The sequence below is a fragment of the Hemicordylus capensis genome, chromosome 6 (assembly GCF_027244095.1).
Source record: "Hemicordylus capensis ecotype Gifberg chromosome 6, rHemCap1.1.pri, whole genome shotgun sequence".
NCBI lineage: Eukaryota > Metazoa > Chordata > Lepidosauria > Squamata > Cordylidae > Hemicordylus > Hemicordylus capensis.
The window spans coordinates 31,799,394-31,827,313 of NC_069662.1; the positions used below are offsets into that span (position 1 = coordinate 31,799,394).

General features: G+C 42.3%; 3 protein-coding genes across 4 annotated transcripts; all 3 read right to left on the reverse strand.

The window, feature by feature from the left end:
* Positions 1–2,864: 2,864 nt before the first annotated feature.
* LOC128332106 (olfactory receptor 6F1-like) lies at positions 2,865–27,279 on the reverse strand. 2 transcript variants are annotated; one of them, XM_053266416.1, is made up of 3 exons: positions 27,204–27,279; positions 6,846–6,939; positions 2,865–4,793 (listed from the first exon to the last, which is right to left on the reverse strand). In XM_053266416.1, exon 3 carries the CDS (start codon positions 4,774–4,776, stop codon positions 3,805–3,807), a length of 972 nt encoding a protein of 323 aa, XP_053122391.1. In that variant the 5' UTR covers positions 4,777–4,793; positions 6,846–6,939; positions 27,204–27,279; the 3' UTR covers positions 2,865–3,804. The 2 variants fall into 2 exon arrangements, with proteins under 2 accessions (XP_053122391.1, XP_053122393.1); XM_053266418.1 differs by lacking the exon at positions 6,846–6,939 and having other exon boundaries at positions 27,204–27,258.
* Positions 12,159–13,094, reverse strand: LOC128331214 (olfactory receptor 6B1-like). The gene has a single exon (XM_053264565.1). The coding sequence runs from the start codon at positions 13,092–13,094 to the stop codon at positions 12,159–12,161; it is 936 nt and encodes a 311-aa protein (XP_053120540.1).
* Positions 23,356–27,339, reverse strand: LOC128332107 (olfactory receptor 6-like). Its single transcript, XM_053266419.1, has 2 exons — positions 27,204–27,339; positions 23,356–24,671 (listed from the first exon to the last, which is right to left on the reverse strand). The coding sequence occupies exon 2, from the start codon at positions 24,642–24,644 to the stop codon at positions 23,709–23,711; it is 936 nt and encodes a 311-aa protein (XP_053122394.1). The 5' UTR covers positions 24,645–24,671; positions 27,204–27,339; the 3' UTR covers positions 23,356–23,708.
* Positions 27,340–27,920: the final 581 nt, after the last annotated feature.

Genomic DNA, 27,920 nt, shown 5'->3' on the forward strand with positions numbered 1-27,920 from the left:
TGGGACCAGGGCCACAATCCAACATAGAGTTAAGACCCAACATAGGGTTCAATGTACTTAAGCTCATTGGTTTCAATGGCCATATTATGCTCAATAATCTGTTGCATTTCAGCCATGATTCTTTGGAACTACCTGATAATTCTGTAGGGTCAGAAAGGAGACCTATTTTGTGAGAAGAGGTATTTTGCGGAGATAGGATTATATTAGGCCTCTTACACATTAATGGAAAACCTAGAAGCAAGATGAGAAGACTGACATCATGACAAATGCTGTGCTTGTACAATGAACAATGTTGTGTGTGAAGTCATGGTGCAGAGCTGATCTTGTGGTAGCAAGCCTGACTTGTCCCCTTAGCTAAGCAGGGTCCACCCAGGTTGCATATGAATGAGAGATTAGGGGGCTATTCTCACGACCAACAAAAATCAGGCTAGCAGAGGCTAGCCCGATTTTTGTTGGTCGTCAGAACCACCGGGCTCGCAGCCGAGCCCGGTGGTTCTGAGGCAGCTAACCCGCTTGAGAACCCCTAGCAAAAAGCAGGTTTGTGGAGCGAGCACTCCTGCAAACCTGCTTTTTGTGATTGTGAGTAACCACGCTGTGCCTTCGTGCCTACTCATGAGTAGACCTCCAGCCGGGAGGCTTAAAAGCAGCTTCCCAGCTCGGGGGTCTCCCCAGTATGCCCTGCGTGGTCACACAGGGCATACTGGGGCTTGCGGGGGCCACGCAGCCCCTGCTCCCCCCCACCCCCCGCCGGCTCCGTCTCAGGCCGGGCATCGTGTGGGCGGCCGATCCGGCCGCCGAGGGCTCCCTGCCTGCTTGTGAGCGGGGAAAGCGGGCTTAGCCCGTTCTTCCCACTCACCGGACAGAACCGGGTCTCACTGATCATGAGACCGGGTCCCAAATGTGTGATCACTGGAAGATATTCTCCTTAGGGAATGGGGCCACTCTGGGAAGAGCAGAAGGTTCCAAGTTCCCTCCATGGCATCTCCCAGAAAGGGCTGGAAGAGATTCCTGCCTGCAACCTTGGAGAAGCCACTGCCAGTCTGTGTAGACAATACTTACTGAGCTAGATGGAGCAATGGTCTGACTCAGTATATGGCAGCTTCCTATATTCCTATATTCCTATGGATGCTCAAATTGTGCTCTTATGTTTGTGCAAAAGTTCTCTGCAAATGTAAGATTTATGCTGCAGGTTGTGCATCTTGTTGTGCAACACAAACAAGGTTGCACTGGCACAACACTGTGCAAATGGCTGAGGCATTTACCCTGGTGCTGGCAACCAGCCCTGCTGAACCTAACTTGTTGTACACCTGTCCTAACAAAATATAAGCCTTACAAGCCACCTATGGCAGTTATGTCTGAATGAGATGCTATAGAAAGCCTCACTAGAGTCTGAGACAACATCGTGAAAGTTAAAGATTTTATGCTTCTCATAATCAGAGTGGGCCCATATGTACTTTTTGCCATGGGGATCTGCATCTCCGTGGGTAATTTCTCAGTTCCTACCATATGGTGTATCTGAGCCACCTAATGGTGCAGCAAGGAAGTAAGTTGCCTAGCAAGCAAGAGGTTGTTGGTTTAAATCCCCACTGGTATGTTTCCCAGACTATGGGAAGCACTTATATTGGGCAGCAATGAGAAGATGCTGAAAGGCATCATTTCATACTGCAGGGAGATGGCAATCGTAAACCCCTCCTGTATTCTGCCAAAGAAAACCACATAGCTCTGTGGTTGCCAGGAGTTGACACTGACTCGACTGCACAACATTACCTTTACTTTACCATATAGTGAAGGTGGACTTAACTATGAGCCAGGACCATAATGAAGTGTGTCCCTTCCCTTCCCCATGATTTTCTGCCTGTATCCCTTCATGCAGAGCTTGAATTTTGCAATTGTTATCCATGCTGTTGGAAATTAGATTGGACAGTCGTAGCATTCTTTGAGTAATATTTTGACTATGTTTGAAGTTTTTAATGGCTGACATCCAGACTAATGCTGTGCCAGTACAAACATGTTGCACTAGTGTCAAGATGTTGTGCTAGCTAATTCCAATAAGACAGGAGTTTGCATTCCAGTCTACTATTGCACCGGTGTAATAGGTACACTTGTGCAATCTGTGGCACATTGTCCACTTTGAAACCTCTTCATATATGTTGCAGGGATCCACTCTGCTTGTTGCAAAAGCAGACCAAGACGTCAAGAGACTGCAGTTTTGTGCTTTTGCTCAGCTATGCTACCATCTTGCATATGAGCTTCTTTGTTTTTTATACAAACAGTGTTCGTCTGCATGTCAGCCAATGGCCTGGTTCACACAATCGTTCAAATCTAGGTTTATTGTGGGTTAGCTATATCGACATGATTGTATACACCCGTGACAAGGTGCTTTATAGCCCAGGATTCCCACCTTAGCATGAGTTCACACCATCACACAAATGTTGGTAACCTACATTAATCCTAGATTCAAATGGCTGTGTGAATGAAGCCAACATTTTTCATGGGATATGCTATTTTCATAGTATGCTGTTGGTTTTTGGAAGCTAACAAACATTTTGTAGATGGGAGAGGGCACAATTAAAATGAAGAAAATATAAGTTTTGAAAGCACATCAGCTCAGATCACATCTGCATTGCAGGCAGCATCAATTCAATGCAGATCTATGTAAAACATGAAAAAAATATACTGGTACATTAATCTCTAAATATGTATGGGAAATAAATCCCACTGATTTGGGCAGAATCTATTTCTATGCAAGTATAATGTAAATTAATACCCATCTCTGATTGTGACTTTCTGGAAAGCTCAATATATTTCAGTTTCACATACTCAGGTGAAGCCTCCAGAGGAAGGGCAGAAAACAAATGTTAGAATTCAACATCCATTTTATTGTTCAACAAACACTTTTTGACAAAATGTTATTTAACACTTAGTGCAGGAAAAGCAAAACCCAACCAGATATTAACACCTTTTAAATAAATACATTTCCCCTTTATAAAGGATATATGTACAAAGACAATGTAATCAATTCCACAAACATTGATCATTATGAAATATAATGGGATTATTCACAAGAATTAGGCACATGTGGAATATTGGGGTCAATCATAAAATATGAGTGAGGGCCATTAATGTGGAACAGCTAGTTTGGCCTTGTATGTTTGTGAGCTTTTAAACTCTAAATAGCAGCTTCAGAAGCATCTGGCTTGGGACCATGGTGTGTGAAGAGGGAGCATTTAACCCTTTCCCTTTCTACCCTGCCCTAATGAAAATGCCCCAAAGAAGTTGCTATTAGCCCCAGGAGGGAAACTGCTGGTGGTGCCAATAGCAGATTCTTATCAATATTCATTGTAGTTTCATGGTCAAACTACAAATATAACATAACATATTTTGACCCGGAGAAACACTATAAACCTTAATTGTGTTTATATCACTCTGGGAATTGCCTGGATCCTGAGAATTGCAGCTTGAGGAGAGTGAAGCAAGTTCTCCATTATAACCCCCTAGTCCAGGGCTTCACAACATTGACCCTCCAGCTATTGCTGGACTACAATTCCTATCAACCACAGCCAAAGTGGCCAATAGTCAGAAATGATAGGAGTTGTAATCAAACATCTGCAGGAGGGCCAACATTGTGCAGCTCTGCCATATTCCCTCCCACAAAGTCAGAATTTCACTTCCCAAGATTCTCTGGTGCCACAGAATAATTGTGAAACCAGCCTAAGTCTGCAGTGTAGACATACCCAAAGAAAGAGAGGTTTTGGCACATCAAAGCCAAGGAGCTTAATTACTCTTGCCCATATAACGCCTGGTCTAATGGCAACCCATGATCAGAGTGCTAATACTCTTCATAAACACTCGGTTGCTGCTCATCAGCTTCTTCAGAGCATCCTTCACCTCTTTGTTCCTTAGGCTGTAAATCATTGGATTGAGTAGTGGGGTGACCACTGCATAAAAGACAGATGCCACCGTGTCCAGGTTGGAGGAGGAAGCGGGGATGGGCCGTACGTAGATGAAGATGACTGTAGCGTAGTAAATCACCACCACGGCGAGGTGAGAGCCGCAAGTGGAAAAGGCCTTCTGCCTCCCACTAGCTGAGGGGATGCGGAGGATGGTTGAGATGATGAAGATGTAAGACACCATGGTGAGCAGGCAGCTGCTGAGGATGACAAGGGAGGCCAGCACTGAGACCAGTGTAGAGCTGAGAGCCGCACGGCCACATGACCGCCTCAGCAAGGGCCCAGCATCGCAAAAGAAATGGTGGATTTCCTTAGGCTCACAAAATGAGAGCTGGGAGATGAGGATGATGGGAACCAAAGGGGCCAGGAACCCACCCATCCAGGCTGCGATCACCAGCCAGGTAGTGACTTGTAGAGTCATAAGTGCTGGATAATGCAGAGGGCGGCAGATGGCCAGGTAACGGTCATAAGCCATAGTAGCCAGAAGGAAGCACTCTGTGGAGCCCAAGGCAAAGAAAAGGTAGAGCTGGACAATGCAACCTTCCACAGAGATTGTACTCCCACCCATAAGGAAGGTTTCCAGCATCTTAGGCACAGTAGAAGTTGTATACCAGATCTCCATGAAGGAAAAATTCCCAAGGAAGTAGTACATGGGGCGCTGTAGTTTACGGTTTGCCTTAATGACTAAGATAATGATGACATTGGCAGTGACAGTGAGTACATAGGTGAGCAAAACTAGGGTGAAGAAGAACATGCGGAGCTGTAGAGGAGCAGGGAACCCCAGGATGATAAAAGCCTTTACCATACTTCTGTTGGCAGATTCCATGTCAACATCCTTTGTGGCTGGTGAAATTGTGGAGAAACAGAAGGAAAAAAGATTAATATAATAAAGCATATAGTACATTTAATAATAAAGCATATAGTCCATCCAGCCAACCATCCAAGAAGCTTCACTATGTAGTTCGTGATTTTCATCACAATTGGTGGTCTATCAAAAATCAGGAATTATGGCTGGAATCTGGTTGGTATCACAGGGTGGACTGATGAATATGAACCGACTGACATGGGGAGTCAACAACATGTTGTTGCCCTGTAAATTTTCTCCCAGCCACAGTTTGTATCTTAACAGAGGTAATTTAAGTTGGCAGCAAGAAATAGAGTACATAGGAAGGAAGGAAGGAAGGAAGGAAGGAAGGAAGGAAGGAAGGAAGGAAGGAAGGAAGGATATATTGGTAGGGGTATATCTGTTCACACAACTATTTATTTATTATTTATTTATTTATTTATTTATCATAGTTTTATACTGCCTGATATGTATATCGTTAGGTGGTGTACACAATTTAAAATATTTAGAAGTCACAAATTAAAATACATGACAATAAAAACAACAGAATAAAATTATTAAAACAAGTTTTTTAAAATTAAAAGCCTGAGAAAACAGGAGGGTCTTGAGGTTCTTCCTGAAAACAAACAGAGAAGGAGATGCTCTTATTTCAGCAGGAAGCTTATTCCAGAGCCCTGGGGCAGCCACCGAAAAAACCTGGTCCTGGGTCGCTACCAAACGAGCTGGTGGAAAACATAACTAGACCTCTCCAGAAGATCGTAACAGGCGGCAGGGATTATGACAAAAGAGGCGCTCTCTCAAATAGTCCGGACCCAAGCCATTAAGGGCTTTATAGGTAATAACCAGCACTTTGTATTTCACCCAGAAACATATCAGCAGCCAGTGCAGTTCTTTTAGAACCGTTGTTATGTGGTCCCTTTGTGTTGTCCCGGAGACCAATCTGGCTGCCACATTCTGTACCAATTGTAGTTTCCATACTACATACAAAGGCCACATAGAGAACATTACAGTAGTCAAGCCTGGAGGTTACCAACATATGTACCACTGTTTTAAGGCCATTCACCTCTAGAAATAGACGTAGCTAACATATCAACCAAAGCTGATAAAAAGCGCTCCTGGCCACTGCCTCCACCAGAGAAACCAGGGAGAGCTTTGGGTCCAGGAGCACTCCCAAGCTACATACCTGATCTTTCAGGGGGAGTGTAACCCCATCCAGAACAGGCAGATCTAAACTAGATCTAAACTAGACTTCTCTTGCTTGACAAGAAAATATTGTCTTGACAAGACAATAGACAAGGAAGTATTGTCTTGCACAACTGGACAATAGACAACCACCTTCATTATGGAAAATGCCTTTTGTATGACATACTAAAAGTAAGTGTGTGTGTGTGTGTGAGAGAGAGAGAGAGAGAGAGAGAGAGAGAGAGAGAGAGAGATGTTAAGAAAATAGCTGATTTTTACTGGATCTGTAGATCTGTTACCAGCAGATGCTGGATTTGGAATACCTTCTGGGAAGATCAGAAACAGGGCAATAGGGCAACAGCTGTCTCGTACTGTTTGTTCTAAATACCTGGCATTCAGAGGTAGACAGCCACTAGACATGGAGGCTCTATTTAAGTATAATAGCTGATGGACATTAATAAAATTGCCTTCAATGCATTTGTCCAATTCCTTTTAAAGCTAATTAAGCTAGTGCCACCACATTTTTGACAGATAATTCCATAAGTTAATTTATGCACCTTGTAAATAAGACTTTTTTTATGTCCACTCTACCACACCATTCATATCTTGCTAAACTTCTATCATGCCCCATACTTTTTTAAAATTGCCACTCCTGATGCAAACTCCCCCCATCCCCACTGTTTAGCCTTTCATTGTAAGAAAGGTATTCCAAATCTTTGGTAATTTTGATTGCCCTTTTCCTTTCATTTGCCAGCTCTGTGCAATCATTTGTATATATAAGCAATATATTTAATCAATAAAACAGAAACAGCAAGCAAACTTGCCTTGTAAGGAAACTGTGTAAATATATCTCATATATATATTTTCACCTTCATGGAGAGTCAAAATCCACAGGACACACCCAAATTTTTTAGTTATCCTGGTATCACAGTTATCATGCAGGCAACCAGATGAAATCAAATCCTATGAAAACAGTGAAAGATATAGATTGTTATCAAATAACTATTTATACCTCATAAAACATATATAATGTTCAATAAACTCTAAAGGCAGTCAGGCTGTCCATCTGTTTCTCTTCCAGCTCAATTTCTTCCATTCTCATAACTACTTTTTTCCTGCATTACATTAAACCCCCCCCCCCCTCAATCTAGTAGGAAGAACTGACCTTAGACCCAGAAAACAAAGAAAATGGGTTTATGTCGTTTTATGCTGCTATTTCAAGTGATGCTTCACACACAGGAGACATAATTCATGTCTCTGAGCAATAACCTTTGGGATATGTTAATGAACAATCAGTTATTGAAACATTCCTTGTATAAGTGTGTGCATGTGTATGTGTTCTCATCCTATAGATTGTAATTCTTGTTTATCTAATTTTCAGAGATGTGCAGAAACTACTACATGAAATTAAGTAAGGTGAGGGAGGGATGAACAGGGCGATAGCTAAAGGAGGTCTGTGAAGGCATGGTCACCCTAGGAAGACTTTGGCCACATTCACACACATTATGCAGAACAACAGTTGAATAGTTCTGTGGTTTTGTGGACATCATGTCCAAATGTGAGGAGCTGCAGTTGGGCAGGATGACGAAACCGAGGGTTCAGGACTGGGACTCCAATCTGAACCATTGAATTAAGTTTTTCCACATCAATCCAAGGTCCTAAGCAGCTTGTGGTACATCCAAATTTAGAACTGCAGGCTGCTGGCCCTTGAACCGGAGTAGAGGGAGGAAGCTCCTCCCTCAACTCTGACACGATTGGCTGTGTGGGCTGTTCTTTTGTCAAGCCCACACAGCCAGCTCCCCAACCTCTCTTCAGTCTCACTGACTGCAGAGAAACATTGCTCTTAAATGTCCGAATTTGGATGGGAGGGTGGGAGGGGGCAATACCGCAGGACCAATGGACCCGTGTTTCTGAGTTACATGCAAATGTGGCCTATGGGTCTCTTGCCTTGATAGATATTCCGTTTAAATTTAAAGCAAAGTCAGTTGGTGTCCTATTTATTTAGAAAAAGTGTGCAGGCCATATTAGAACATAAGAACATTAAAAACAGCACTGCTGGATCAGGCCCAAGGCCCATCTAGTCCAGCATTTGTTTCACACAGTGGCCCACCAGATGCTGCTGGAAGCCTACAGGCAGGAGTTGAGGACATGCCCTCTCTCTTGCTGTTACTCCTCTACAACTGGTACTCAGAGGCATTCTGCCTTTGAGGCTGGAGGTGGCCCACAGCCCTCTGAGTAGTAGCCATTGATAGACCTCTCCTTCATGAAGTCATCCAAGCCCCTCTTTAAACCCCCCTGGTTCTGGTGTTATGTGAGAGGGAGAAGAATTTCTCTCTATACATTTTCTCCACATTATGGTTGATTTTATAGACCTCTATCATGTCTCCCCGCAGTTGCCGCACATTGATTTGACACTTTCAATGAGCTGTCCACCATGACCCCAAGATCCCTCTCCTGGTCAGTCACTGACAGCTCAGATCTCATCAATGTATACTTGAAGTTGGTGGTTTTTGTCCCAATTTGCGTCACTTTACACTTGCCAACATTGAACCCCATTTGCCATTTTGTCGCCCGCTCACCCAGTTTGGAGAGATCCTTTTGGAGCCACTCATTATCTGCTTTGGATTTCACTACCCTAAAGAATTTGATATCATCTGTAAATTTGGCCACCTTGCTGTTTACCCCTACTTCTAGACCATTTATGAATAAATAAAAAAGCACTGGTCCCAGTACAGACCTCTGGGGGACTCCACTTCTTACTTCTCTCCATTGTGAAAACTCTCCATTTATCCCTACCCTGTATTTCCTGTCCTTCAACCAGTTAGCAATCCACACATGTACTTGTCCTCTTATCCCATGACTGCTAAGTTTCCTCAGGAGTCTTTGATGAGGAACTTTGTCAAAAGCTTTTTGGAAGTCCAGGTATACTATGTCAACTGGATCACCTGGGTCCACACACTTGTTGACACTCTCAAAGAACTCCAAAAGGTTTGTGAGGCAAGATTTACCTTTGCAGAAGCCATGACAGTTCTCCCTCAGTGGGGCCTTTTCTTCTATGTGCCTTACAATTTACCCTTGAGGATGCTTTCCATCAATTCTCCTGGAACGGATCTTAAGCTAACAAGTCTGTAATTTCCAGGATCGCCCCTGAATCTGTTTTTGAAAATTGGTGTTACATTTGCTACTCTCCAGTCCTGCAGTACAGAGCCTGATTGCAGGGATAAGTTATATATTTTTGCAAGGAGGTCAGCAATTTCACATTTGAGTTCTTTGATGACTTTTGGATGGATGCCATCCGGCCCTGGAGATTTGCTGGTTTTCAGTTTTTCCGGACAGTAGGGATGTGCGAACCGGTTCGGAGGTTCGGATCCGAACCGAACCACCCCGGTTCAGTTTGAATCCGAACCGAACCAGGGGTGGTTCATTTTGAACCGGTTCGGACTGGTTCGGATCAGTTTGGACACCTGAAAATTGGTAAGATGGTAGCTGCCACCAAGCGGTACCTGTCACCCAAACCCAAAAGCAATCGGACACTCATACGATTTTTTATGAATTTTTGAAAATTATTTTTATTTTTTCTCATAGGATATAATGGGACTCGAACCAAGCCTTTATTCCTTATTGTGGAGCACCCATGGGTGCCAACAACCATGCAAACCCTGAAGCAATCAGACCTATGATTTTTTATGAATATTTGAAATATTTATAATTATTTTTCTCATAGAGTATAATAGGACCCAAACCAGTTGATATCCCCTATTGTGGAGCACCCAGGGGCACAAAAGTGGGGTGAGTGGTAGACAGACAGGGGTGCCTACCACCCAAAAAATCCCAAGGCAATTGGACTTTCCCCTGATTATTGGTGAATTGTTAAAGTATTTTTGAATTCCTCATAGAGAATAATTAGGATTGCAGCAAATGTATAGCTTCGTGTCAGGGGGAAAGGGGTGTTGTAGAGTGCAGTGTGGTGGGTGGTAGTTCCTAGGGTGGGCAAGGAAGCTATCAGAATTATTTGAAAGGAATGGGGCAAAGGGGTGATTTTTAAGTGATTTTTGAAGTTTACGCATCTTTAAGGTTTTTCTCCATAAACAAGCATGGAGGTGTCAGCAAATGTATAGCTTCACGTCGGGGGGGAAAGGGGTGGCCTAGAGCGGTGTGGGGTTGGTGGTAGTGCCAGGTAGGGGCAAGGAAGCTATCAGAATTATTTGAAAGGATTTGGGCAGAGGGATGATTTTTAAGTGATTTTTGAAGTTTACGCGTCTTTAAGGTTTTCCCCCATTAGGTATAATGAAGGGTGTATCGCTTCACGTCGGGGGGAAAGGGGTGGCCTAGAGCGGTGTGGGGTTGGTGGTAGTGCCGGGTAGGGGCAGGGAAGCTACCTGAATTTTTTCAAAGGATTTGGGCAGAGGGCTGATTTTTGGTTAATTGTTGAAGTGTACGCGTCTTTAAGGTTTTTCCTCATAATAAGTTATAATGGAGCTTTCAGCAGCCCCATAAGTGCACATGGGGGGTGCTGGGGTGGCCCAGAGCGAGTGGTGGTGTAGTGCACAAAGGGTGCCAACCACCCCCATGGGTTTCTAACCCGTGGGGTACAGGGATCTCTTGTTTCTGAGGTATTGAGTGTGGATTCTATGATAGCATATTAGAGTGGATTCATGGTGCCTCATTGAAAATCTCATTTGCTATCTATTACTATTCAGAAACTGTTCAAAGAGACCTCTAAGTGAATATAGTAACAGGTAAATTTATTTTCAAATTCCCCTATTGAATTGTCCATGGTGTTCCTTTCTTCAGGAGAATAGTTTTGTGCTCATAGCTTTCTAATGCAGCCAAGCTGTGTTGTTGTGAGGCTCCCAGAGAACAATTTTTTATGGGCTGGCTAACAAATAAAGTTTACTATGATTGTTTTTATTATTATTATTATTATTATTATTATTATTATTATTATTATTATTAATTTATTTCAAAAGAACACCCTTGCTGGATCAGGCCCAAGCCCTATCTAGTCCAGCATCCTGTGTCATGCAGTGGCCAACCAGATGCCTCTTTTAAGCCCACAGGCAAGAGATGCGGACATGCCCTCTCTCCTGCTGTTGCACATCTGCAAGTGGAATTGAGAGGCATCTTGCCTCTGAGACTGGAGGTGGCTTATCGTCACCATACTAGTAGCCACTAATAGACCTTTCCTCCATATATCTGTCTAAATCCCTCTTAAAGCTGTCTAGGCTGTTGACCATCAGCACATCCCATGGCAGAGAATTCTATATATTAATTAAGTGCTGTGTGAAAAAGTACTTTCTTCTTGTTGCTGCTGCTGCTGTTGCTGCTGCTGTTGATGTTCTTGACTTCTGGATTGGTTCCATGGCAGGACCATACATTGACAAATTCCTCCCAAGACTTTGTGCCTTAGGAGACTACTCTGGTTCCGTTTGTTCTGAAAAGTTCTTTCCTGTCCTTGGGTGGAAGTGTTATTAATGAGAGTACAATGCAAAATGTAGACCTACTCCGCTTCAAGGACTGGTTGAGCTGGGTTTAGGGAAATGGTTCTTACAGATGTCAAAATAGTACATGCTTAATTTTTTAAAATGTATCCCTTTCTGAATACATTAAGTGGAAGGCCAAGAACAAAAAATGTTGTATTGTCCTGTCTTACGCACAGTGGGGAAATGACTTGATTAGCAAGCCAGAGATTGATGGTTCAAATTCCCACTGTTATGTTTCCCATATTGGGCAGCAGCGATATAGGAAAGATCCTGAAAGGCATCATCTCATACTATGTGGGAGATGGCAATGGTAAACCACTCCTATATTCTATTCTACCAAAGAAAACCATATGGCTCTGTGGTCAGCAGGAGTCAACACCCACTTGAGTACCCAGAATGTTGGGGGCAATATGCTAAAATCACTGTAAACCGCTTAGAGAGCTCCGGCTATAGAGCGGTATATAAATGTAAGTGCTATTGCTGCTATTGCTATTGCTATTGATGACACACTTGACCTTTACAGAATTAAAAGAAAGTAAACTAATATGTGGAAGTTGTCATGTACAACATAGTATAACATCATTTACCACTGCACTTCTGCATGATTTTTAATGTACATTTTCACATGACATAGGCAATACACTGAAAGCGTGTCCAGATATTCCTTCTCTTCATTTCAGTCCAGATCCAAGAAACATCTTAAATATATATAGTCCAAGGCCCATGCATTGTTTTTTTGAGAGCATCCTTGAATTCCTTATTTCTCAGGCAGTAGATGACCGGATTGAGAAGAGGTGTTAGTACTGTGTAGACAACAGATACCAGCTTGTTGGAGTCAAGGGAGGTGAGGGCCCTTGGACGGGCATAGATGAAAATGGTTGCAGTGTAGAAAATGGTGACCACCAGAAGGTGGGAGGCACAGGTTGAAAAAGCCTTTTTCTTGCCTTTAGATGAAGGGATATGCAGGACTGTGGAGATGATGCAGATATAAGAGATGATTGTCACAGAGAGTGGGCCAATGAGAATAAGCAAGGCAAGAAAGAAGTCAATGAGCTCAACCAATGTCATATCTGTGCAGGCTAGGTTAAGAAGTGGGGAGACATCGCAGAAGAAGTGGTTGATGATGTTGGGTCCACAGTAGCTCAGGCGTGAGATGAAGAAGACCTTCCCCATGGCTATGGAAAAGCCACTCAGCCATGAACCAGCTGCTAGGCGGACATAAAGGTCTTGACTCATAATGGCTGGGTAGCGCAATGGATTGCAGATGGCAACATAGCGGTCATAGGCCATCATAGTTAGCAGGACGCACTCTGTGCATGCTAGAGCCAGGAAGAAGAACAGCTGGGCCATGCAACCTGTGAAAGAGATCTTTCCCTCCTTGGTCACAAAGCCAACAAGCATCTTGGGTACAGTCACTGAGACATAGCAGATCTCTAAGAAAGAAAGATTGCCCAGAAAAAGGTACATAGGCTTATGGAGTGTGACATTCAACCAGATTAGTAGAATGATCACCACATTCTCCATTACTGTCAGTGAGTAGGCAACCAAAAAAGCTGTGAATAGGGAGAGCTGCAGCCTCAGACTTCCAGGAAAATTCACCAGGATGAATTCAGTCACTTGTGTCCAGTTTCCCATGTGCTTCTCAGATTCCTTGCTCATCTTGAACAAAAAAGCAGAAACAAAGCTTATGCACATTGAACATTCAAACTCATTTTACTGTCAGATCCTTTGGACTCTACACAACTTCTATGAAATAAACAGGCAAACTGGGTTTTGCTTTTGTCCGAATGGGTCCACCTCATGCCGAATGTAAGGAGGGTTCTTGGGGTTCAGCCTGAGACAACAACCATGAGGAGGGGATTGCTCATAACCCTCATGGGTATGCTTCATAGTTGTTGCTATGATGTCATCATGATGCACCTTGCCCTCTGTTTCTGTGCTGGGCCTCCCCTTCTCAGGGGCCTCTTGGCTGTTCGTGCTGACTGTCTTCTCAATGGCCCTGCTTGGGCCAGAAAGCTCTGCCGCCTCCTCGCTTCCCGGGTCACGGCCCACTTCCAGAGCTCCGTCAATCCCTGGAGCAGCTGCTGCAAAAGCCCCAGTAAGGCCTGTGGGCACTCCTGCCAGACAGTGATTCCTTTATTCAGAGTATATAGCTGATGACTACATTTCTTTGTATGTGCCCTTAATGGATATCCTTAAAGATGCACATAAAAATCAAGACTGACATCCTGCCTAACAAAGCACTGGTGCAGCAATGCTACATTTCACTTGCCTAAACACACTCAAATATGTCCCTGAACTCAGAGACATAGTTTAGGGTGTCTCGGGCAACTGCAGAAAGAAGGGCATGTCATTTTTTCCATCTTTCTGTTTTTATTTTCAAACTTTGTATGAAGCACTATGTATAGAGAGAGTGCTGCAACTTTTACTTCCTTTAGTTATTTCATGTTATTTCATGTTTTCCCTCTCTACATCAGCAATGCACATGTGTGTGTTGATAAAACACTATTAAAAGCAGGTTTTATTTGATCATAAACATGGTTGAATCAACATTTGTTTTATATGTATGTTTTTTTAATCAGTGCACATATAGCATGCATTCTCCCCTTTGCTAAGCAGGGTCGGCCCTGGTTGCATATACCTGTAAAAAGGGAACTTGATCTGTGATCAGTGTAAGGTATTCCCTTTAGGGGATGGATCTGCTCTGGGAAGAGCATCTAGGTTCCAAGTTCCCTCCCTGGCATCTCCAAGACAAGGCTGAGAGAAACTTCTGTCTGCAACCTTGGAGAAGCTGCTGCCAGTCTGTGTTGACAATACTGAGCTAGATGGACCAATGGTCTGGCTTGGTATATGGCAGCTGCCTATGTTCCTAACTGACTTAAGTACTTACAAAGTAGGTATGGGAGGAACTGGAGGTCACAGGGAACACTTACTCCTGTCCAGTGTGACATGTGACTCTGCTCTATTTAAATTTAAATAGGCTTTAAATTTTACCGACTTTCTGTGCCCACTTGAAATCAGGATTTGAAGTTGGCTTGACAAAATCATTAGAATCTAAGGCACACATGAGTAAGTGGGATCAGGAACTGGACTCGGGCAGGAGCATATACTTGTCCAGTTCCTCCAGTTCCTCATGTGTTCCTCCAGTTCTTCTCATTTATAGGAGGAGGAGAGCTGGTCTTGTGGTAGCAAGCATGAATTATCCCCTTTGCTAAGCAGAGTCTGCCCTGGTAGCATTTGCATGAGCACTGTAAGATATTCCGCTGAGGGGATGGGGCTGCTCTGGCAAAAGCATCTCCATGCTTGCATGCAGAAGGCTCCAAGTTTGCTCCCTGGCACCTCCAAGATAGGACTAAGAGGGAATCTTGCCTGCAACCTTGGAGAAGCTGCTGCCAGTCTGTGTAGACAATGCTAAGCTTGCTTGACCAATGGTCTGACTCAGTATGTGGAAGCTTCCTATGTTCCTATGCACTATGTAAGTACTTACAAGTGGTTGTGTGAACCCACCCACTGTAAACATAAATAAATAAAGCAAACTTGGTATGACTGTAAATGTTGTATGAATATGTTTGTACCATAATTTAAGAAAGATGCAGGAATGTACTGCATACATCCATAAAATACAACACAAAAATACAACACAAAACCCCGCTCTGCATCCAGAGTGGGTGGGAGGCAGAGCCTGTATGCAGCAAACTGAGCCCAGGAGAGTGTGCTGCCAGCAATAGCCTGCAAACTTTGCCCCTCGATGAGGTCTGAAAACCTTCCCCCTCACTCTGTGCCTGCTATTGGGTAAGGCAAAAAGCCACTCCCCAACATGAGGCCAGTGCATTTCCAATTTTTCTTGTTGCTGTATTTTATCAATGCATATGCACAATGTGAATAATTTAAAGGGGGTTAGTTTCCTTCCTTTACTGAAGGAAGTAAAAATTACTTTCTCCAATACCAGATTTAAATTTTGACACCTTTCTAGTGGGAAAGTACGACACAGGGCAAAACAAACCAGAGAAACAATGGAATGTAGAAAATTCTCTCTTCCCAGGAAATTTCCGTAAATTATTTTATCTGAGCTGTAGGGATATTTGGCAACAGAGAGTGGATGCTGGCTATAGCTTGGCTGTTCTGGCCGATATACTAGAGCTCTTCTCATGATCAGTAAGAAGAGCTCATCGGCTGTCTGCAGAGAAGGAGGGTTCAACTTCCCTTCCCCGCAGACGATCTGTTTACAGTCCTTGGGCAGATGGAGCAGCCACCCAGACGAGCAGCTGCTCCCGCTGCAGCTCCTGGGGTTGGGGTACCAGGATACGCTGCCGCATGTCGCCCCAACCCCCTGGAGCCCCAATAATATAGCATGTGAGTGTGTGTTGCATTATTGGGATCTCCCCTCCCCCTGAGTGTGCCAGCCGCCACTGCAAGCAGCCGCAGCTGACACATGATCAATGCTCACTCCCTTAACCTCATTTAACTGGATGGCTCAATAGGTGGGTTTGCTGCCGTGTAGCTACAAGGATTGGGTGCGATCCCGGTGGTTCACATGAGTGTGCAAAACCAGGCTGGCCTCCCTTAGACTATTTTGCACACTTGTATGAATAGCCACACTATTTTATAATCCATTTTTATTGGAATGTTGATATATGTACTACTTTTCTAGTCTTTTATTTGGGACAGGGGACATCTCCTTATTCTTTGCTATGTAAATTCATTTTGGGAAGGTTTTTTAAACTGAAAAGCAGCACATAAGCAGTGGTAATGGCAGTGGTGGTGAAAAGGAACTGCTACGTTCCTCTCATTGTCTGAAAGTTGGGGCATCTTCCCTAATTTCTGCCATCTTTTGCTTGGGGAGGAGAGATGGGACCAGTACCTCCATTAAAATCCTGGATTTCTACATGAAGATATCTCATTCGCACTCCAGGGAAGAAGAAGGGGCGGGGAGCATCTGAAAGAAGCTGCAGTCATGCAGGCTGTGTGAATCTGTCAATTAAGTCTATGGCTAAGGTCAGTTGAAAACAGTAGTTAAAATAAAGTGTTCAGGAAATTCTTGAGGAAGCACCAGTCACACACAGAAAAATGGAGAAAGGCAGGTGGAGAGGAAAGAATTTGTCTGATATATGCAGGATGGTAGAGAGAGAGAGAGAAAGAATTGGCCCAAGAACAGTTTGTAGAAGAAACATAGGTGAGGATTAGGAAATATTTTAGAAGGAAGGAAAAGAAGCCTACTCACTATAAAGCCTAAACAGAAATATAGGGCTCATATTCTACTCTGGCTTTTCGGAGCTGGGTTTAGGTGCAAGTCCCATTAGCTGGCAACAATAATCATCAGATCAGATCTACTCCAAAGCAATTTTATCTAGTCCCGGGTTGCTTTCCCATTTTTAATCAATGTCTGTTTTAAAAAAGTTGCTTACAATTTCACACATCAGCAAAAGTGGAGGGGGGGGATCAAATTATAAAAATTAAAGAAAATCTCTGAGGCTCTCCACATGAGCAGTGTGGAGAACCAGATGTGGTTAGGCGGGGAGAGTGGGCCAAGCCCACTCTCCCCACACACGAGCACCCACGGAGCCCTGGACGGCCATATTGGCTGTCCACATGGCTCTGTCACAGAGCTGGTAGGGCCTGTGGGGATGGGGGCCCCCTGGAAGTCCCAGCATGCCCAGCACAAGTGTGCAGGGCATCCTGGGGAGACCACGGATACCAGAGGGCTTGTTTTAGCCTCCTGGTGGGGGTCTCCTCACATGTTGCCGCAGCTCGGAGCCACACCATGATGACTCACGATCGCCAAAATGGGGTTAGCGGAGTGCTCATTCCACTAGCCTCAATAAAAGGGGGGGGGCGGAACTTAAGTGGGCTAACCGCTAGGAGTCACACAGCTCCCAGCGGTTCCCATGACCTCAGGAAAGCGGGCTGGGCTCCCTTAGCCCACCTTCCTATGGTCATGAGAATAGCCTCCCTGTTTCCAAGCTTGCCTCAGTAGCAAACTCAGTAAGGCCCATAAGCAAGCACTAGTATGATAAGTAATAGTCCGCTCAGTTCTGTGCTGGTTAGAACTCACTTGGAAAGCTGTGTCCAGTTCTGAGTAAGACATTTTAAGAAGAAGATTGATAAACTGGAATACATTCAGAGGAGAGTGTTTGTTCCACTCAGTGATGGGAAAACCTTTCCTAAATGTTTTCTAACAGGCTGGAAAACCATTTCTAAGGGATACTGTAGCATTCCTGTACTAAGAAGGTAGCTGGATTCAAAAACTTCAAATGTCTCTTCCAACTCTATGATACTATTATTCTAAGCCAATATTATCTGAGCAACAGCCCTCCATCTGCGATAAGGAGGGCTGTTGCTCAGATAATATTGGCTTAGAATAATAATAATATGATAAATAAGGGGAAAGGATAAAATAATATAGACTACTTTATAGGATTGGATTTCCAGTTCAAAGCAAACCCATAGAACAATATAGAACATCCCTTGCATCTTCATAGCAGTATATAAAATCTGGTATGATTTTTATTACTTTAACAATTTTAAAATCAATGGAACTTAAAAGTGCTTAAATTTGACTGTATTATATCCTATCTTAACATTTGGAAATGCATACCTTGTTGAAAAGCTAAGGTATATAGCTTTTCAATCAGTTTTAGAAATGGACAGCAGATCATCCCAAAAAACAAAACCCGCTCATCTTCATTGCACCTTTGCACTAACTCTGACTTATCACTGTGTGCCTACAATACAACCCCATGGTTAGCTGTCTGTCTCTGTTGTCCCACCATCAAGTGAGGAAAATCCTATAATTTCCCTGCTTTAATGGATCTGGTGCAAAAGTGTGGAAATATGTTCCTCTATACTTGGCAGGACAATAGAGCTGATTGGCTTATCAAGTGGTTATGTGCACAGCCATGATTTACCATCTGGTAAATCATAGAACTGTTGCATTTTAGGGTTGGAAGGGACCTTTGCTGTCTCAGCACAGAAATCTGCAGCAGAGATGGCTGTCCAACCTCTGCTTGAAAACTTCTAGAGAACCCACCACTGTGCAAGGCAGAAGGCAGACTGTTCCACTGTCTAACAGCTCTTAGAAAAGTCTTCCTAATATTTAGGCTAAATCTGTTTCTCTGTAATTTGGTTCTAGTCCTTGTCCTCCTCAGGAGCAAGTATGCTTTTTCTTCTGTGTGACATCCCTTCAGATAATTGGAAACATCTATGTTATCTACAGACGAAAGCCAGTTTAAAATCTTATGTTACGGGAATAGTACTACAAAGAACAAAATAACATTGGTTCTAACCATACATTGAGTATAAAGTACCAAAGCTCCCCAACACTAGTTCTGTGCAAATTCTAATGTTTTAGGGAGGGGGGAAATCACAAGGTGTGGAAGAATGTGTGCACTGAAAGAAATTGATTAAAGATTACAACACACTCATCTGCATTCTACTTATTTAGATTGATATTGATCCTAATATTGAAGTTAATATTGAAGTTTACTTACACAGGAAAAGTGATGGAAAGCACAAGGAAGACTTGCTGACTTCCAAAAGATTGATTCAGAAAGAAAGAGAAGAGGATGTGAAAAAATGAAAATAAAATGGCGAAATTCACAAATGTAGAGAAGGGCATCAGTCATTCAGTCTGAGCAGTGTTCCTGTCAGCAGATGGTTACATATGCATATGTGCAAATGACTTATGTGTACTAAAAGCTGACATTTTCTGGCAAGGCTGAGAATCACACCCTTCCCGCCACTTTCAAAGATGTCAATCACACAATGCTAGGAAAGTTTCTGTGAACTTTCATTCACCTCCTGTTCCTTTCCCGCTCTCCTGGGTCATTGAAGTTAAGCAGAACATCTAAACTCCGCTACCTTCAGAGCACAGAGTGGTTTGAATCCAGAAAACTCTTGCTTGGAAGAACTTCTGCTTGTGCAAAAGGGATATCTGATTTCTGCCAATTCAACTCACTCTTCTGTAGCACTGTCGTGCCACATTGCAGAAGCCAGTTTAAATTCCCTCCCCTCATGTTGTGGTCCTGACTCGTGGGGTGGCAATCCAGCTGCACTGGCTGCCGATATGTTTCCGAATGAAATACAAATACTGGTTATTACCTATAAAGCCCTTAATGGCTTAGGTCCAGGGTACATAAGAGAGCACCTTCTCTGTCATGAACCCTGTCGCCTATTAAGATCATCTGGAAAGGTCCGGTTATGGTTGCCGCCTACTCGTTTGGTGGCAACTAGAGACCAGGCCTTCTCTGTGGCTGCCCTGGGCTTTGGAATTCACTCCCTGTTGAAATAAGAGCATCTCCTTGTCTGTTTGTTTTTAGGAGGATTCTGAAGACACGCGTGTTTTCCCAGGCTTTTAACTGAAATCTAATTTTTAAATTTCAATGTGTTTTTATCTATTATGATTTTTATCTTTTTATGAATTTTAATTGTTTTATATTTTATATTATGTTTTAATTCTGGACACTGCCTAGAGATTTCAATATTAGGCAGTATATAAATTCAACAAACAAACAAACATTTGCAGAATAAACATGCATACTAGCCCAATCAGCTGCTTAAAGTAACATCTAGCTTGACCCTTAATGAGGTTGTTCACACAACTAAAAATTTGGTTGGACAAGTGTCCTACCCAGGTTTGGGAGCTGTGCACACTCCCAATTTTCAGTTGTCTGGGAGCAAACAACTAGGTAGGAGGAGGAGGAAGTGACTGTGTGGGAGAAATCTACTGCTGCCCTCTCTTACAGGTACCTCCATATTATCACATTATCCCAAGGGTTGCTGCCCGCTTGATAATGTCATCTGAGGGGGCTCTGCTCCGGGTGCTGACAATGAGAGAGACTTGGCTGTCGTGCACACGGGACAGGGCCTTCTCTGTTGCTGCCCCCAGACTTTGGAATGCTCTCCCAGAGGCCATTCGCTCCTCGGACTCCATCATAGTTTTTAGAAAGCTCGTTAAATCTTGGCTTTTTATCCAGGCCTTTACATGATTGTTTTTATTGCTGCATCTGCTTGTTTTTATCCATGTATAGTTTTTGAGTTTGTATATTATATATTTTAAATCAGATTTGTTTTCATATTTTTAGCTTAATACTTTTAACTGTCATTTTTATTATATGTGTTTTAACTTTTGTAAACTGCCTTGGGATTGTTTTTAATGAAAGGCGGTATATAAATTTAACAATAAATAAATAAAATCATACTCCCATTCTCATTACTACTACAGTCCCTCATAAACACACAGTATTATGTGTTCTTTATAGTAACTATGGCAATGAAAATAATATAAAAATGTTCCATTTAAGATGAGAGCTAAAGTCCTTTCAATTTTCACTCATGCTCTAAAAGGTAAGGAAAAAGCAAGTTAGGGCATCCACCTTAGCTTCTGTGCCATGCAAGGTATTAAAAAAATTACATACATTATACTGGCTTTGCAAGTAAGGCTCCATGTGCTCATACTTTGCCTCGATCTTTCAGCTTCACAGTGGGCTGGGGAGGGATGCAGTCAACAAGTTGTTCTGGTAACAACTAGTCTGCTTGCTTTCCTTTCGCTATCCCTACAACTGGACTAAATTTGGCCCAAATTGGTTAGGCAGTTCACAAGTTAGGCCTAAAGATGTACACAGAACTGTGGAGCTACGGTCCAGCACAGAACTGCGGAGATACGGTTCCTTTAAGGGTGGGGGGAGGATGTACTTACCCCTCCCGCCACTTTCCCCCTACCGGAGTGCAAAAAGTATATTTCACAGAGATGTGATGTGCACACATGGGGTGCGCATGCACAAAAGTCTTTCTGAAGCCTTTTGCTGATGACCAGGGAAAGGGGTGGCAGGGAGGTATCCTGCCCTCCCAAATGCTTGCAAAAGAACACGCGCTGGTGGGGGGAAAGCGGTGGGAGGGGTAAGTACACCCTTCCCCTACCCTTAAAGGAACACACACACCCTGCAGTGTCGAACCGCGAACCGCACAATACTCAGTATGGTCTGGAGGCTTCTAGAATAGCCTCTGGACAGGTCCGTGCACGTCACGAGTTATGCCACTTGCACATCAAATCTTCATGTGTCTGCCATCTTGAATCAAGGTGGATGACATCATTACAGACTACGCCCTTGAGCTGCCCCTATGGGTCCCCACACTTGTAGCAAATTTGGTTCAAATTGGTTAGGCAGTTCACAAGTTAGCCCAATTGCACCTCAAATATTCACATGTCTGCCATCTTGAACTGGGGTGGATGACATCATCACAAACCATCCCATTGAGGTGTCCCTATGTGTCACTTACTACAACTGTACCAAATTTGGTCTAGATCGGTTAGACAGTCCACAAGTTAGTCCACTGGCATCTCAAATGTTTATGCATCCACCATCTTGAATTGGGGTGGATGACATCATCACAGACTATGCCATTGAGTTATCCCTATGTGTCTCTACAGCTGTACCAAATTTGGTTCAAATTGGTTAAGTGGTTCACAAGTTAGCCCAATTGCACCTCAAACGTTTAGGCATCTACCATCTTAATTGGGGTGAATGACATCATCACAAACTATGCCATTGAGGTGTCCCTATGTGTCCCTACAACTGTACAACTGTGATGATGTCATCCAGCCTGATTCAAGATGGCAGACACATGGACGTTTGAGGCACAAGTGGGCTAACATATGAACCACTTAAGTGATTTGAACCAAATTTGCTATAGGTGTAGGGACACATAGGGATGGTTCAATGGCATTGTTTGTGATAATGTCATTCACTCCAATTCAAGATGGTAGATGTGTAAACATTTAAAGCTGAAGTGGGCTAACTTGTGAGGATGGTAATTATCAATTAAGATTATAGTTAAAGGAAAGTAGGCAGATTAGTTCTTACCAGAACAACTTGTTTTTGTTAGGATCATAACTCCCCCCCACCCAATTCCCATTGACTTAAGGCTATGGGTGAGAATGGAACCCCCATGAATAATGAGGACCACGTGTATTTAAAATAACAGCTCATTTTTTGTTATACTGTTTTATAATATTCATACTGATTATTTGCTATTTTTAAAAGAATACCCAAGAAGTTCTGATAAAATGTATGCAAGTTATCTTTTATCTGATACAAATGATTATCTTTAAGGGTAGCAAAGTTTTGTTTTACAGTGGGGAAGGTTTGACAGAAGATGATACATTGATTGGAAATTTAGTAATTATACTTTGTGTTGTTATTATATCTAAACTGTTTGATCAGTAGTATGTATTATTTAGTCTTTCTTCCTTTCTCAGGTCTGTGATCGAAATGAAGATTCATTCATTCATTCATTCATTCATTCATTTATCATGGTAAATGCTAAATGTCCAAGCATCATACAGTGCCTTCATAACAATTATGATGATGGTGGTAATAACAGCAACAACAATTATAATACATGCAGTTATGAACCCTTCTCACAGACGTTGCTCCCACAGACAAAAAAGAACACAAACCACAGGCCATGTTGATGAACACTCAAACTAGTTCTGGATGCATTTTTAATTCAAAGAAATATGTCAAGACTTTTTATTGCTTTGTGGGTATGTTAGCAATAGGTATTTTATTTTTTGGGGAAACTTGATTGTACTTTGAAACTTTTTTGGTTAAAAAAAAGAATGAATCAGTATTCATTCAGAGATTGCATTTCTACAAAACATCCACAGTTGTTTCAGAACAGTAATGTATAAAATACAGTAATGTATAAAACTACCTAAGTGGATGCTCCTCATTCATTCTGTTTCCTCAGAACACATATATCTTGTTTATAGTTCATGGCCCAGTTGATGACACAAGCAGTGGGATAACTGATACTAGAACATTTTATGAAGATGCAACTTAAAGTTTTCCCGAAACATGTACTTGGTAATAGAGGCTCAAGTTAGTAAGTGTTTGAATTGAAGGCTTAGCCAATAACATATTATTTATTTCTAACACATAATAGGTCAGGTAACACAAACATTTGTTTGGAGGTGAGAGAGCTTGTATCCCATTAACAGCACACAAACAGAAGCTTCATTTGGGTAAGCAAATCTAGGAAACACACCGTGAGAACCACCGGGCTCAAACCTCCATTTGGGTAAGCAAATCTAGGAAACCTATCGTGAGAACCACCGGGCTCACAGCCAAGCAGCCGCCCAGAGCAGACTGACTGCTCGTGTGCAGGGAGAGCGGGCTAAGCCCACTCTCCCTGCTAACCTTCTCAAGGCGGTTCTTCTTGATCGTGAGACTTGCCTCCAAGTCTCTTACATTAAAAGGCTAAATGCCTCGCTCCATGTAATGTTTTGCTTAGGGCATCCTTAAATTCTTTATTCCTCAAGCAGTAAATGACAGGGTTGAGAAGTGGTGTTAGTACGGTGTAGATAACAGATACCAGCTTGTTGGAGTCAAAAGAGGTGAGAGCCCTGGGCCTGGCATAGATGAAAAGAGAGGCAGCATAGAAAATTGTGACTACAAGAAGGTGTGATGCACACGTGGAAAAAGCCTTTTGCTTCCCTTTGACTGAAGGAATACGTAGGACTGTGGAGATGATACAGAAGTAGGAGGCAATTGTTGCACCTAAAGGGCCAAGAAGAATGAGTAAAGCAAGAAGGAAGTCCATGAGCTCAGCCAGAGACATATCAGTGCAGGCCAGATTGAGAAGTGGGGAGACATCACAGAAGAAGTGGTTGATGATATTGGGTCCACAGTAGCTCACACGTGAGATGAAGAAGACCTTCCCCATGGCTATGGAAAAGCCACTCAGCCATGAACCAGCTGCTAGACGAACACAAAAGTCTCGACTCATAATGGCTGGGTAGCGCAGTGGGTTGCAGATGGCGACATAGCGGTCATAGGCCATAACAGCTAGGAGGACACACTCTGTACATGCTAGAGCCAGGAAGAAGTACAGCTGTGCCATACAACCTGTGAAAGAGATCTTTCCCTCCTTGGTCAAAAAGCCGACAAGCATCTTGGGTACAGTGACTGAGACATACCAGATCTCTAAGAAAGAAAGATTGCCCAGAAAGAGATACATAGGCTTATGAAGCTTGACATTCCACCAGACTAGTTGAATGATAACCATATTTTCCATTACTGTCAGTGCATACATAATCAGGAAAAGAATAAACAATGACGTCTGCAATCCAACACTTCCAGGAAAGCCTATCAGGATAAACACTTGTGTCCTGTTCTTCCATTGCATTCTGAATAATGTGCTTATGCTGTAGAGCTGAAAGGAATATTCAGAATAAAGTTCAAATCACATTATTGTTCAGCATCAAATCACATTTTGAGTTCCATGGTTGTACAATTGTGTCGTACGGGACCAGAGCATTGGCAGTGTGGGGGAAAGAAATTCTAGGACCTACTGCAGATGAGGGAGAGGAGTGGATCAATCATCTGATTATATTGATTGATCTTAGGATTCCCAGTGTGGTGTAAGAAGTGTCAATCAGCTGCCAGTGCTCAAGAAATGCTTTTAAGATAGGAGGGCTCAAGGAAGGGATAGGAAATAGACTGTATAGCTTCTTATTTTGTTATCTGCCTGCCATCATTAGAGATAGATCTTTTGTAATGTTTAGCTTTGGATAGAAGTGACTTCCCCACTGTGAGATTTTTATTGGGTTGTGTGTGAGAGAATGTATTGGGGCCTAATTCAATTTACCCAGCACAGCTGTTTATTTAATCAGCTGCTAGTATGTGCACACAAACTTGGTCGCAATCTCCACTGAATTCAGTAGGACTGACTTGTAAGTAAACATGCATCAGATAAGGCATTTAGCTTGTAAACCTGCTCTGTTTCAAGAGCAGAGAGCTGCTGCTATAAGTGGTCTACTATGAAAGAAAAAATCTGTATTTATTAAAGATGTTATATTATGAAATAATAATAAAATTGAGATCTTAGCTGTATAGAAAAGATACTGCTCATGAATATTATAGAACAATAGAACTAAGCGTTATTCAAGCACTATGTTGTACATTTGTACAGGTTTCTGTACATGTGCATATGTTGTATGTGGGTACAGGTGTCTGTACACATGTACAGGTTTTTGTGTGAATGGCTATGCATGTTGCTTCACTTTAAAAATGGACAGGCCACCTCAAATACATAGGGGAGAATTTGAATCAACCCCTTATTTAGCAGAGAAACCCAATTTGATGAGCTCAGGGAGGAGATCTTTGAAGATGTTGTTGTAAACTACCCAGAGATGTAAATTTGGGGTGGTGTACAAATATAATTAATTAATAAACAAACTCCAAAACAAGTAAAAGTTTATTTCAAGAAGTTACAGACATAGAAAACCTGCACCCTATACTAGCTTCCTCATGGTGAAAGGAAGAAGAAGAAACAGGAGTGCCATTTCATTCTATCAACAGCATGAGAGTTAGAGCATTAATACAAGAAATAAGAGGACAAGGGTGTAGTCCTACACTCTCTGACTTAAATCCTAGTTTCCCTAGGGGTCATTAGTAATCATGAGTGCTGAAAGTTGATGCTATGGAGTCCCATCTCCAACAACATAATGGCCACATCCACATGTAATGCAGAACCACGGGTCCAATGGAACCTCTGTTTGTCGCTGTGCCCATCTCCAATTGCTTTCACTCGCAGATAACACTTGTAGATCCGCTGGCCCCTTCAACGATGGTTCCACGTTATATGTGAATGCCACCACTGGGTGCAAATACTGGCTGCTGGATATGGTACATAGGTTGAATACAATGTCTGAATAATTGAATGTGTTTACATGTCTATATGTGTGTGCATTCTACATGGATTGTACATGTGATTAATATTTTTGTATGGCTGCTGCAGATTCAGAGATCACCTCTGATGGCACTCAGTCATGGCTTTGATTAAGGCTGTCTGGAATTTTTCATTTGACCCTAGTCACAGCATTCAGCATAATCCTATCCATGCTTACTCAGAAGTTAGCAAAAACTATTCAGTAGGGTTTATTCCCAGGTAAGGTGCCTAGGATAGTGGCTTTAAAGTATTTTTCACATTGTGACCTTATTCAGCACCATCAAAACCAAAGCTTTATTTCTTTTCTTGAAAAAACTTACAACCTAATACAGAACAAATAACTCTTACAAACTATTTGCAGAACACAAAAATCCCTATAGATTGACATATTATAATAAGATGTAGACATATTAAAATGATCCTAAAATGCTATTTCTTTTGAATCATTTTGATTATCATATCTATTCTTTATATCATATCTATTATTTATTTCATTAAAAATGATTCCAATCATTACATTATCTTTTTACTCTTATAAACATTTTCCCCATCGTCATAACATCCTGATGAACAAAATATTGGCATAGTGAACAAAATCACACTAGCACAATAAGATCTCATGGCTAAGTTGAATCTGCAGTGTACCTCTGAATGGCACCATTATTTTTATTTTTATTTTACAAGTCAAAGGCCATGACAAAAAGGAAAAAAGCATATATATGGAACAAATCCAGCAACATGGCATTTGCAAGATTAAGTATACAAATAAAAGAATTTTATTCCCCCATAAATTTAGCTCTGTGTGTGTGTGTGTGTGTGTGTGTGTGTGTGTGTGTGCTGTAAAGGTAAACATACACACTTCATATATTGCTATCAATTCACAGCCAAGCAACTGAAAACAAACAGCTGACCCAAACTTCTATGTTCCCAGTTCTGCCAAAAATGGATCTCTGATGCCTCTAAACAAGGGTAATGCTCTAAGTCCTTAATATGTTGCAGACATTGTGTACATACCTGGTGTTTTCAGGACACTATATTAGAGCCTCCTTCTTCTGCAGCTGAGGGCATCAGATGACGTTCAGTGAATGCACGTCTTTGTGCAGGAAGCAACAAATTATCCTGATATTGGGCTTTCCTGAGAGTTTTTTTAAAAAAGAAATAAAGCTATTTAGTAAAATTTTCAGCATGAATGTTCCTACTCTCTAACTGGGAATCACAAAAAAACTCTTTGAATGATGTTAATTTCGCTGGATTTAACCCAACCTCCCTGCGGACTATCAGGGACCAGGACAGACAGGGCTTTGTTTTTCTCTGAAGAGAGGCTGCAAATTCTGGCTTAGCCCGAGTTACGTCCTGCTTAAAAAATTCCTCTTTATTCAGCAGCTTTTGAAAAAAGTTCCGGGGCTTCTGCTTTCTCCGAAGGTGTTGATGGAGGTGCTGATGAGTATGCAACTGGTCCATCTAATCCCTCGAATTAAAATTAAAATGCATTGAATCTGCTGCAAAGCAGATTCGCTCTTCAGATACCCCAAGGCATGGAGCCACGTGTGAAAAACCTCCAGTAGCAACTGAAAAGCCTAATGCCTTCCTGCTTGTCCCAATTGTTTTTTAAAAAGGAAAGCCAACATTTCAATGAATGAATGAATGAATGAATGAATGAATGAATGAATATAATTGCAAACCAAATATCAAGCTTACCACTGCTATTTTCATGGAAATGTTGATACAAAA